We start from the raw sequence: 11,974 nt of genomic DNA, 5'->3' as shown, positions 1-11,974 counted from the left end.
AGCCAGAAGCCAGACCCACTACAGAGGGCAAGAAACAGCCAGAGGTCAAACCCTCAGAGGGCAAGAAACAGCCAGAGGTCAAACCCTCAACAGAGGGCAAAAGTCCACAGCTGCTGCAGGAGGGCATCATGGAAGCATCAGGATTCACCAGGACACACTACACTAACTGGTACGCATCTAATGCCCAGTTGCCCTCCTTTACAGAGCCCATGGTTGCCGAGGCAACACAGCTGATGGACAGGTATCAGAAGTATTGTAATGAGTTCCATTATCCTGATGGCAAAGGTGTGGTAGACTTCTCCAAGTTCAGCATGTCTACAACACTTGGCGGTAAGGTGAGGGAGGTGGATGATCCTACAGAGGTAAACGCAGCCTTTGAGGAGTGGTACAGTGGCATCAACCCTTTCACACCTAAAACTCCTACTGCTGCTGACATACCCACTACCCAGCTACCCCAAGCCTCAGACTCAAAACCCACACCAGACACCCCAGCCAAGGCTCCTCCCGCCCAGTCCAGGAAGAAACGGACACAAGCGATGGCTCAGTCCAGGAGGGCAGAAAACGTGAAGACAAAGGATACCAAGAAAGTGGAACAAATTGAGGATATCCCACCAGCCTCTCCCCCGTCTCCCAAGTGCCCTCCCTACCCATCAGGCTGCTGGCACCCGTTCACGGTGGATAAGTCCTGCTCGCGCCAGGCCCGCTGCCAGCACCGTGCCACTAACGCAGCGCTGCCACCCAACGTCACCAAGTGGTGAGTCACACTAACACACTTCAACCTTAGCCTCGCTACCTATCAAACTACACAGCGTTGGCTCCGTCATTTGATATCTCATTCCCCTTGTGAGTGTAGTGTGTGATATAACGCTATTGATGTGTCAAGCTATGGCACCAAGTCAGAGGAAAGAAAATATCCTATTTCATTCCTATACTAGCTTGATCCTTTCTAGTCGCCCCCCCCCGTTGGAGAAAGACAACCTGTCTCTTCTCCCCCCATCAGGTTGAACGTGAGGAGGAACTACCTGTGTGAGCCCCCCTGGGTCACCACGGCAACCCTAGCCACCTCCCTAGCGCTGAGAGAGAGAGGAGAGACTCGCTAGTGACAACACACATTCATTCACAAATACTGGAGGAAATATTTACACCGAGTAGTACAGTAGTCATGTTAAGTCACCTATTAAAATTACACTGTAGACCATAAGTCAGGAACAAAAAGATTTTATTATTTTAAAAATGTCAAAAATGTTGATAATCTTTCAGAAACAAACATTTGTATTTTCCAGATCAATTAGATTACAAACCATTGAGGAGGTGGAGCAAGACATTAAACAAATACTTTTACAGCAATTCTCTTTGTCAGTTGCCAGGAGACGAGGCCAGGGCATTGAAAACCCTAGAGTTTGAAGATGATGCCTCAGAGGACAAGGAGAAGCCAAATAAGCAGGTGTAATAACGCAGGACGTCAACCATTTAGAGACATATGGAAGACCACCACTGTATTGGCCACTATGCTACAGCACACTATGAATTAGTAAATGGACTGAGAGAAAAATGGCAAATTACACCCTATTCCCTAGACAAACTCTCCAAAAACGTTCCTCAAAGCAGTCAGGGTAAATAGAAACTTGGACATTAGAATGTGCCAACACGTCAATCTTTAAACTCGGGGGAACTCCTAAAAAAGGTGGACAAGGAGCCACTGAACAGACTGACCTTAGATGTGAAGTGATGACTTTATTTCAGTACATTTTACTGCGATGCGTAAAACACACTGTCAGACTAGGATGTAAAAAAAATAATAAACTTGCCTCGTCTCTTATCGGCGCCGTGAGAAGCAGGTTGAGTGGTACAGAATGACAAAGTGTTGGAAAATCTACCAGTCTGACAATCTGTCAGCATTTGAGGACTGTATGTTTGCATGTGTCTGTGTCATGAATATATCTAGCTTCTGTAGTACGGCGCTCTCTCTACACAATCATCTCCAGCTGACGTGCATATTCGATGACCTGCGTAGCCAGCTCGGTGGAGGGGATGTTGACTTCCTCTGTCCTCTGCTGTTGGCTACTGAACGAGTAGTAGCCATCTGGGCTCTGGGTCCAGCCCCGCTGTAAACACAGACAACTTTAATATGACGAGAGGCTCTGGGTCCAGCCCCGCTGTAAACACAGACAACTTTAATATGACGAGAGGCTCTGGGTCCAGCCCCGCTGTAAACACAGACAACTTTAATATGACGAGAGGCTCTGGGTCCAGCCCCGCTGTAACACAGACAACTTTAATATGACGAGAGGCTCTGGGTCCAGCCCCGCTGTAACACAGACAACTTTAATATGACGAGAGGCTCTGGGTCCAGCCCCGCTGTAACACAGAAAACTTTAATATGACGAGAGGCTCTGGGTCCAGACCCGCTGTAAACACAGACAACTTTAATATGACGAGAGGCTCTGGGTCCAGCCCTGCTGTAAACACAGACAACTTTAATATGACGAGAGGCTCTGGGTCCAGACCCGCTGTAAACACAGACAACTTTAATATGACGAGAGGCTCTGGGTCCAGACCCGCTGTAAACACAGACAACTTTAATATGACGAGAGGCTCTGGGTCCAGCCCCGCTGTAACACAGACAACTTTAATATGACGAGAGGCTCTGGGTCCAGCCCCGCTGTAACACAGACAACTTTAATATGACGAGAGGCTCTGGGTCCAGCCCCGCTGTAACACAGACAACTTTAATATGACGAGAGGCTCTGGGTCCAGCCCCGCTGTAACACAGAAAACTTTAATATGACGAGAGGCTCTGGGTCCAGACCCGCTGTAAACACAGACAACTTTAATATGACGAGAGGCTCTGGGTCCAGCCCTGCTGTAAACACAGACAACTTTAATATGACGAGAGGCTCTGGGTCCAGACCCGCTGTAAACACAGACAACTTTAATATGACGAGAGGCTCTGGGTCCAGACCCGCTGTAAACACAGACAACTTTAATATGACGAGAGGCTCTGGGTCCAGACCCGCTGTAAACACAGACAACTTTAATATGACGAGAGGCTCTGGGTCCAGCCCCGCTGTAAGACAGAAAACTTTAATATGACGAGAGGCTCTGGGTCCAGACCCGCTGTAACACAGAAAACTTTAATATGACGAGAGGCTCTGGGTCCAGCCCCGCTGTAAACACAGACAACTTTAATATGACGAGAGGCTCTGGGTCCAGCCCCGCTGTAAACACAGACAACTTTAATATGACGAGAGGCTCTGGGTCCAGCCCCGCTGTAAACACAGACAACTTTAATATGACGAGATGCTCTGGGTCCAGCCCCGCTGTAACACAGACAACTTTAATATGACAAGATGGGACTAAACTCAAGTTCTAATGATCACCCATTCTCTCAAATCCCGGAGCATGTTCAGTTAGCCTGGTCCCAGATCTGTTTGTGCTGTAAAGCCAACTCCTATGGTCCTTCGTCAAACAGATCTTGGACCAGGCTAGTGTTCAGTAGGGCACAGAACAGAGTAAAACAGACATGAACTAACCTTGTTGGCATACTCTGTCATGTTGTTTGGGGAGGAGAAGAAAAGGACTCTGGTAGCTTCGTTGAACTGAATCTGTTTATAAGCCTTCTCTATGCACCCAGCAATCTCATCGCTGAAACAGAGAAGGAACACAGTGTCATTGACCGGACCACCAGGATGACGCATCCAATCCAGGCAAAAATATTCATTCATCCAATGTCATGCTGTCTCTTACCGGATGGTGTCTAGCAGAATGTCTATGAAGAAGGTGTAGCTCTCAGCAGGGATGTTACCTTTGGCCAGAAACACCTTGTTGTAACTTCCCTCCATCAGGTACTGACAGGAAGTTAAACAAACAATTCAAAACTTACATTCTACAAGTCAGTTCTACACATGGAAGTTAAATGGCTCCACAAAGATAAACAAAGATAGAAATGAGAAAATAACAAATGAAGAAGACATCTGTAAGGTGAAAATTTGAATTCCTGCTGAAGATATTTAACTAGGTCAACGAAGGCCAGAATATGACTCTTCTCGGGGGAGATGACGAGGGCCTGACGCAGTACCAGTTACCTGCTCTAAGGAGACCGGGTGGCGGATGTAGACGTTGGTCTGGATGTCTTTAGCAGTCAACCTCTCCAGCTCTGTGTGGAACTCTGACACGCGGTTCTGGGACAGCAGAAAGAGGAGATTCAGGCCCAGTAGCTGGTGCATGTAGGCCGACTCTGGCAACTCATCCCTGGACGGAGGGAGAAAGTGAGACACTGATCTAGTTGTTTGAACAAGCATAGGTTGAGATGCTCTGGGAATATATCGAGAAAGATTTAAGCTATTATTTTTGAACATGAAAACAAAATAAGTGACATTACTTGTAATCAAAGTAGTAACATTTGAGCTGGGCCATGTATCTCTCAAAGGAAGGGATGTCCTTCTTTAGGATAGCCCACAGAGCCCCGATCTCCAGAACATCACCTGAGAAACAACGTAGACATATCTGTTAGCCACTGTTGTCATCCAGTTGATATATGATCAAACCCTGATATCTTAATAAGTTATCACACACCGAAATTATTCTGCTGATTCTGAGCAATGACTCTGGAAAGTCCTTAATAATTGACAAGCGTGTAGGAAGACATAACAACAAAAATATGAGGTAGTTAGCCTCGTCGCCCCCGGGAGACCTGTACAGTTCCCGTCGCTGAAGACCACATCCTGTACCCAGAAAACATATTTACCAGCTCTCTGGTTGACCTGTTTCAGGCTATAGAATGTGTGAACTATGGTCAAAATAAAAAAATGTTTACATCAATTTTCTGATGCTCACTCCCTAGTCCCTATACTCTGTTGTGGTTGCCATGAGAGATTAGTGCCTGATCCAAGATGGCAATGCACCTTTAGGGAAATATGTGAATTCGGTCAACTCTGGAAAAGTTGGATATAAATACATTTTCACACGTTGTATAGCCCGAAACAACTGGTAAGGCATTCCAGATTTATAGATTTGCCTTTGTGATGAGAAAAGTTTCTGGGAAATAGATCAACCAGGAGGGCTGGTAAATATGTTTTCGGGGTACGGGATGTCACCGTCGGCGACGAGAGGTCAATATGTAACTTTAGTGCATTTCCAAGTAACATGATAATTCAGATGGCCACTCCAACTTCACTCTCATGTGGGTGCTAGCAAGCAGGCTAGGTAATGCTAGGTATTAAACAGCCAATCCGGTAGGGTCTGGAAGCTCCATTGAGCTTCGATTGGTCAATAACCTTGTGATGTCACAGAATATTTACATACGGTTAATCTTTCCCAGAGAAGAAGAGGCCCAACTCAGCAGAAAAACTGTCTCCATCCAGCAGGTGGTGTATTTTCATTGTTTCGCCCACCAAGCAAGGCATTTTTGTATAAGGTCAATGTGTCAAATTTGGTTAACAAAAAAAGATTGCTTACTTGCTGCGTGGGGTTCATTTGTTCTAATAGATGTTTCATAATATTTAAGTTATGAGTGTTCTGATAGGACATGACATCCCAGCCACTTAAAAAAAAAACACTATATCAAGAGTAGCTATGCATATTCAGAGCATAAGGTTAGTATTATCTCTCCTTTCAATACAGGCGGTTGACGTCAACAACCCACAGCGAATATTCAAAAAAGGATTACAATAATAAGATGTTTCCACCAATCCAAAGAATGGATAGACGAGAGCTAGACAGCCCAACTGTGCCGCTTTGTGGACAACGACTCCCACTCCTAGGTCCAAGAGACATGCATCTTGTTAGTGTATCCATAATCTTCTGCTTTCCCTCCCTCGCATTACCCAAAGGTCCCTCCAATTCCCTCAATTGAAAATGAACGGGGCTCCGTTGTTTCTTCGCCCCCATCGTGTTGTGTGTAAATGCACTGTTACAGGTCTCACTGAGAGAAGAGGCTATGAGTTAGCTGGGTCATTCCAACTGTAAGGTGCTATTCGGACCTCAACTTTTGAATGAATATATATAAAATCAGAAAAAGTACATGTTTGACTTCCACATCAGCATATTGGTCAAGCTCAGGCACTTAAAACATTTGGGGTCCATTTTCCAATTTGTTACGTGCATAAACATAGCAGGGTTGTAAATGTTGAGCCTAAATTGACCATAGCTCTGAGTGAACAAGACCTGAGCTAGCATATTGGTGAACAGGATTTTAACTATCAAACATATTTTAACATTTACAGACTAACATGAAGGTAAAAAGCTACTGACATTATATTTAACATCTTTAAAAATAATAATTTTAAAACCACATTTGACACTAAATAATAAGTTATATTTCTGGGGACAGAAAAGGCAGCGCATTGTAGGAACGTTTGCCAGTTAGCATTTTGATGTGATAACTAGTAACTTACGAGCTAAAATAAGCTGCTGTTTGGTGAGCTTAGTTCCAGTCGTTGGTAAGAAGTTTAACTCCAATAACGAGATCTGTAGAAAGAAATAGCAACGGACGGTTGATATCTTTGTAAAAACAATTGGTTACGTTAGCTTAGCTAACGTTAGCTTAGCAATACTAGCTAATTGACAAAATACAGTATAATTTAGGTTCGAGGGTGAAGAAACTAAATATTGTAGCTTTTTACCTTGAGCTTGCTCAAAATTTCTCCACATTTGTTCAGATTTGGATTTTTCTTGTTCCATTCCGTTTTCAATGTTTCATATAGCCCCGCGGTCTCTTTCAGTACAGACGCCATGGTGATTCTGCAAAATGTACGACACCGGACGCTTTGAATACGGTACGCGACTGTCGTAAAACAGCTCTGTTGATAAAGAGTATATATTATATTGACAAGATAGTCAAGTGACCACTCGAACAATGGAAATACTTTGCCCGAACATTTTTATTTTCTTGTCTGAATATTGTCTAGATCGACACATTCTCACATAGCCGTTGCTAAGTCATAAATTGACACTTCAAGTCTTGTGCTGTTTATTTCGGATTGTTTAAAAAAAAAAACGATGAAGATGTTCAGATGAAAGTATAAATGCAATTTGTTGACCCCCGAAACACCTTGGACTTGGATACACATTATCCCGAATAAAAACATCTGTTAAATTCGCTGCTCTGTTTTGCTAGTTTTTAAGTCTTCATTTCATAGGGAATTCTCGGATATACATCGCCAAAATGTCGATAATAAAGGTGCTAACATGGCAGCCGTTCTAAAACATGGCCAAACCAAATATTGCTCTGGGTGGGACCATTTAAGCCAACGAAAGAGCAGATTTTGTATGTGTGTAAACTTTATTTAGCTAGACAAGTCAGTTAATGACAAATTCTTATTTACAATGACGGCCAAACCCCGACGACACTGGGCCAACTGTGCACCGCCCTACGGGACTCCCAATCACGGCCGGATGGGATGCAGGCTGGATTCAAACCAAGGACTGTAGTGACGCCTCTGTAGTAGGACTGTAGTGACGCCTCTGTAGTAGGACTGTAGTGACGCCTCTTGCACTGAGATGCAGTGCCTCGGGAGCCCAAAATAGTCTAGCTACTATTTAATCCACAGATTGACTTGGATCTCTTTCCTTTCTCTAAACACTGATGAATTCAACTTCATCTCCTCCTTCATTCTGAACAAGAGGTCATCAGAACACAGTTCATACCGTTTATTAGGCAGTGATAATAATACACATGGTTAGCAGTTGGTGAAGCTAGCTGTGTACAGTAGTCAGTAAAATACATCAACAAACCACATTTTATTTGTCACATACACATGGTTAGCAGATGTTAATGCGAGTGTAGCGAAATGCTTGTGCTTCTAGTTCCCGACCGTGCAGGAATAACCAACGAGTAATCTAACCTAACAATTCCACAACTACTACCTTACACACACAAGTGTAAAGGGATAAAGAATATGTACATAAAGATATATGAATGAGTGATGGTACAGAGCGGCATAGGCAAGATACAGTAGATGGTATAGAGTACAGTATATACATATAAGATGGGTAATGTAGGGTATGTAAACATTATATTAAGTGTCATTGTTTAAAGTGGCTAGTGATACATGTATTACATAAAGATGCAGTAGATGGAATCGAGTACAGTATATACATATGAGATGAATAATGTAGGGTATGTAAACATTATATTAAGTGGCATTGTTTAAAGTGGTGAGTTATACATGTTTTACATGTATGGCAGCAGCCGCTCAATGTTAGTGGTGGCTGTTTAACAGTCTGATGGCCTTGAGATAGAAGCTGTTTTTCAGTCTCTGGGTCCCAGCTTTGATGCACCTGTACTGACCAAAGATAAACAAACCAAACTGTTTTAGGGAACACCACTGTTCTCATAGCATGTGGCATTCATTTCAATCAAAAGCACTTCTTTGTCTAGTACATACAAAATCAACAAAAAAGGTGAATCAACAAATACATGTATTCTTGTGTGTCAACAACAGCTACAACTCCGATATAAATTATTTTTTTCATAGATGGCGAAATACCACGTGCGTCCACTTCAATCAGTGCATTTGTAACAACCTAACAATTACGAAATTTATATTCGATTAAATAAGCCTCGCGTAGCAAATTAGCAATTACAGTTGTTGAACAAATTCGACACTCGTTGACCTCTATGCAAAAATTCCTCACTTCGTGATCTTATTTTCCTGGGCAGATTTTGGGCCGAGTAAACCCTCTTGCTTCGCCTCTTCCTCTCTGCTATTGCAAAAAAAATAACTTATTCTTCTTCTACGTTCGAATTCTAGTGCAAATGGTGCGTTCATACCTCCTACAGGCCGACGTAACATCGTCGTGTTTCTGAAAAATAGAAAACATCTTTACAAAAAATATTTATGTCCAGTAGATGGCGCTCATTCAAAGTTAAATATATCCAAAGTCCTTTCCATGCTTTTAATCCTTCACGGGGCGTCTTGGTGAGGAATTCCCCATGTATCCGCCCAATGACGTAGTTGGAGACCCCTGTTTAGTGGGCTGTTCTTTGGGGGTGTTCCATACTCTGTATGGTTCTCATATGCTGTAGTCTTGGCGCCATGTGAATGCCACGTAGAATGTTTTTGTGTGTGTGTGTGTGTGTGTGTGTGTGTGTGTGGAAAATGTTTTTGAGCAACTAAATCGTTTTGAAACAGCTCATGAGGAAATGTCAAGACATTTGCTCCACATTATTGTTGTGTTGGAAAGGCAACACTGTTCTGTCAGCAGAATTGCCCGTTGATCTGATTAGGAAATCTGGGAAAAGGTTAGTGTGTTATTCAAAGAAGAGATTTCCTACAGGGCTTGGACATATCTTGTCTATTTGAAATTGTCTGGTGGAAATTAGTAGCAGCAGACCAGAACCCATCCAAGACACACACAGCAACACACACACACACAGCAAGTCATGGGTACGGCCTAAACATCTTGTTCCTAGGGAAAAGTCCAAATAGGGGGATGTTGTTAATGCCTATAATAAAGGTAGTGTCTAGAGGCTGAGCTGCAGCCCAAGGAAACTTAGCGGACCCCAGGAAAGCTGATATTAATAGTTCTAGGGCCAGCCCACCACATTCCTAGCATGTGAGTCACACTGTACACTAGGAGAGAGAGAGAGAGAGAACGAGATGGGGGAGAGAGAGGGAAAGAAAGAGCGAGGGGTAGTAGAGAGAGAGAGGGAAAGATAACGAGAGGGGGGGAGAGAGGGGGAGACAGGGAAAAAGAGCGGGGGAGACAGGGAAAGAGAGAGGGGGAGACAGGGAAAGAGAGAGGGGGAGACAGGGAAAGAGAGCGGGGAAGGAATGACTGTTTCTCATTTGTATTTCTTTCCATGGAGGAGTGAAAGAGGCAGGGAGACCAGACCACCCCTCCCTCCCTCCCTCCGCAAACCTTAAAAGCCTACACACACGCACACGAACACACATTTTAGAGACACTTGTGCCAGAAAGAATTCAACAGAGTATAAACAGAGAGTATGATACCTCATGATCTACTGTGCTGTATGTTGGTTGGTTAAACCTGGAACTGCTTGAACTAGAAGGCTGGAGAGAGATTTGGATACGTTTTTTTTTGGCGTGTTTGTGTTTAAGGGAGAACGGGAGAGAATGAGTGAGTGTACCACTGGAAAATGGTGGTATGGGGTTTTGGCCTCGAGCACTGTGACTCACTGTTTATCTGACTGTCATTGAGGAACCAAGTGAACATTATACTGTTGCTATAAAGGAGAATCAGCCTGCATCCACTGCTATGTCTTGTTTGAAATATAAAATATAGTTTTTACTGTGTTGCCTAAATATGGTATGTTCTGTATGTGGCTAGATACATATTCTGTTTTGTGTCCAGAACACTTAACATTCTACTGTTCCACACATGGCAGATATTGAAAAAAAATTATTTGCCTCGTGCTACACACTTAGTCAAAGTGTTGTCTAATCTACTATTTAATCCACAGATTGACTTGGATCTCTTTTTCCTGTCTCTAAACACTGATGAATTCAACTTCATCTCCTCTTCATTCTGAACAAGAGGTCATCGGAGGTCATCAGAACACAGTTCATACCGTTTATTAGGCAGTTATAATAATACACATGGTTAGCAGTTGGTGAAGCTAGCTGTGTACAGTAGTCAGTAAAAATAGATCAACAAACCAAACTGTTTTAGGGAACAACACTGTTCTCATAGCATGTGACATTCATTTCAAACAAAGGCAGGTCTTTGTCCAGTACATACAAAAATCAACAGCAAAAATATATATATAATGAATCAAAAAATACATGTATTCTTTTTTTGCCATGAGAGAAAGAAAAAAGTATGCGAGGAAAAATGGCAAGTTACTGTAAAACTGTGGTACGTTACTGTAAAACTATGGCACGTTACTGTAAAACGATGGCACGTTACTATTAAACAATGGCATGTTACTGTAAAACGATGGCATGTTACTGTAAAACAATGGCACGTTACTGTAAAACAATGGCACGTTACTGTAAAACAATGGCACTTTACTGTAAAACGATGGCACGTTACTGTAAAACTATGGCACGTTACTGTAAAACGATGGCACGTTACTGTAAAACGATGACACGTTACTGTAAAACTATACTATAGAAATGCTGTAATGTCCCTGGTTAGACCAGTCCCCTACAGACAGACAGAGAGATGACTAAACAAGCTTCACACTGTTGCTAATAGCACCAGCTGTCTATCAAATACATGTGTAGATTAGTGTACTCATATTAGTGTGTATATGAGTAGTCTGTTTATATTTGTTTAAACACTCCCTGCTAAATAGCTCCATGTAAAAGCAAGTCAAATATAGTACGGAGTAAGTCAGATACATGTATACCGGTAATCGTATCAGTGTGTAATTAACAGTAGACTTGTCAGTCAGTGATGCCACTGTGGACCCAGTCATCCAAAGAATGTTGAGTTAAACAGTAGATGTGAAATAGTGAGGATTTATAATAATGTAATGTCGTTTCTGACATAACAACATCTGTGTGAGAATATAACATAAACACATGCAAGACTTCCAGAAAGAGAATGTGTGGTTAAGGAGTTCTGCTAGTTTGGAGAAAGTAGTGTTCAGAGTAGAGTGGAGTAGAGTATTATTTAGTAGAGTGGAGTAGAGTGTAGTAGAGTAGAATGTAGTGGAGTGTAGTAGAGTGTAGTAGAGTAGAATGTAGTAGAGTGGAGTAGAGTAGAGTAGAATGTAGTGGAGTGTAGTAGAGTAGAATGTAGTAGAGTAGAATTCAGTAGAGTGGAGTGTAGTAGAGTAGAATGTATTAGAGTAGAATTCAGTAGAGTGGAGTGTAGTAGAGTAGAATGTATTAGAGTAGAATTTAGTAGAGTGGAGTGTAGTAGAGTAGAATGTAGTAGAGTAGAATTCAGTAGAGTGGAGTGTAGTAGAGTAGAATGTATTAGAGTAGAATTTAGTAGAGTGGAGTGTAGTAGAGTAGAATGTAGTGGAGTAGAATGTAGTAGAGTGGAGTGTAGTAGAGTA

General features: G+C 42.6%; 2 protein-coding genes across 3 annotated transcripts in view; both read right to left on the bottom strand.

Moving 5' to 3' along the window:
* Positions 1-1,203: 1,203 nt before the first annotated feature.
* Positions 1,204-6,743, bottom strand: psmd8 (proteasome 26S subunit, non-ATPase 8). 2 transcript variants are annotated; one of them, NM_001165187.1, is given in 7 exon segments: positions 1,204-2,105; positions 3,534-3,645; positions 3,748-3,848; positions 4,086-4,251; positions 4,382-4,484; positions 6,396-6,468; positions 6,624-6,743. In NM_001165187.1, coding segments are annotated over 7 exon segments (804 nt in total). In that variant the 5' UTR covers positions 6,735-6,743; the 3' UTR covers positions 1,204-1,967.
* Positions 6,744-10,522: 3,779 nt separating this feature from the next.
* ehd2b (EH domain containing 2b) overlaps positions 10,523-11,974 on the bottom strand; it is a 35,479-nt gene continuing 34,027 nt past the window's right edge. Inside the window, exon 8 of the mRNA XM_036961454.2 lies at positions 10,523-11,974. This exon is cut by the window's right edge and continues 1,970 nt beyond it. The gene's annotated coding sequence lies outside the window, so the exon portion shown is untranslated.

The sequence above is a fragment of the Oncorhynchus mykiss genome, chromosome 24, assembly GCF_057628025.1.
Source record: "Oncorhynchus mykiss isolate SJ-2025 chromosome 24, ASM5762802v1, whole genome shotgun sequence".
In the NCBI taxonomy this organism is placed as follows: Eukaryota; Metazoa; Chordata; class Actinopteri; order Salmoniformes; family Salmonidae; genus Oncorhynchus; species Oncorhynchus mykiss.
The sequence above is the reverse complement of the archived record's forward strand: the minus strand, read 5'-3'. Positions and strand labels throughout refer to the sequence as shown.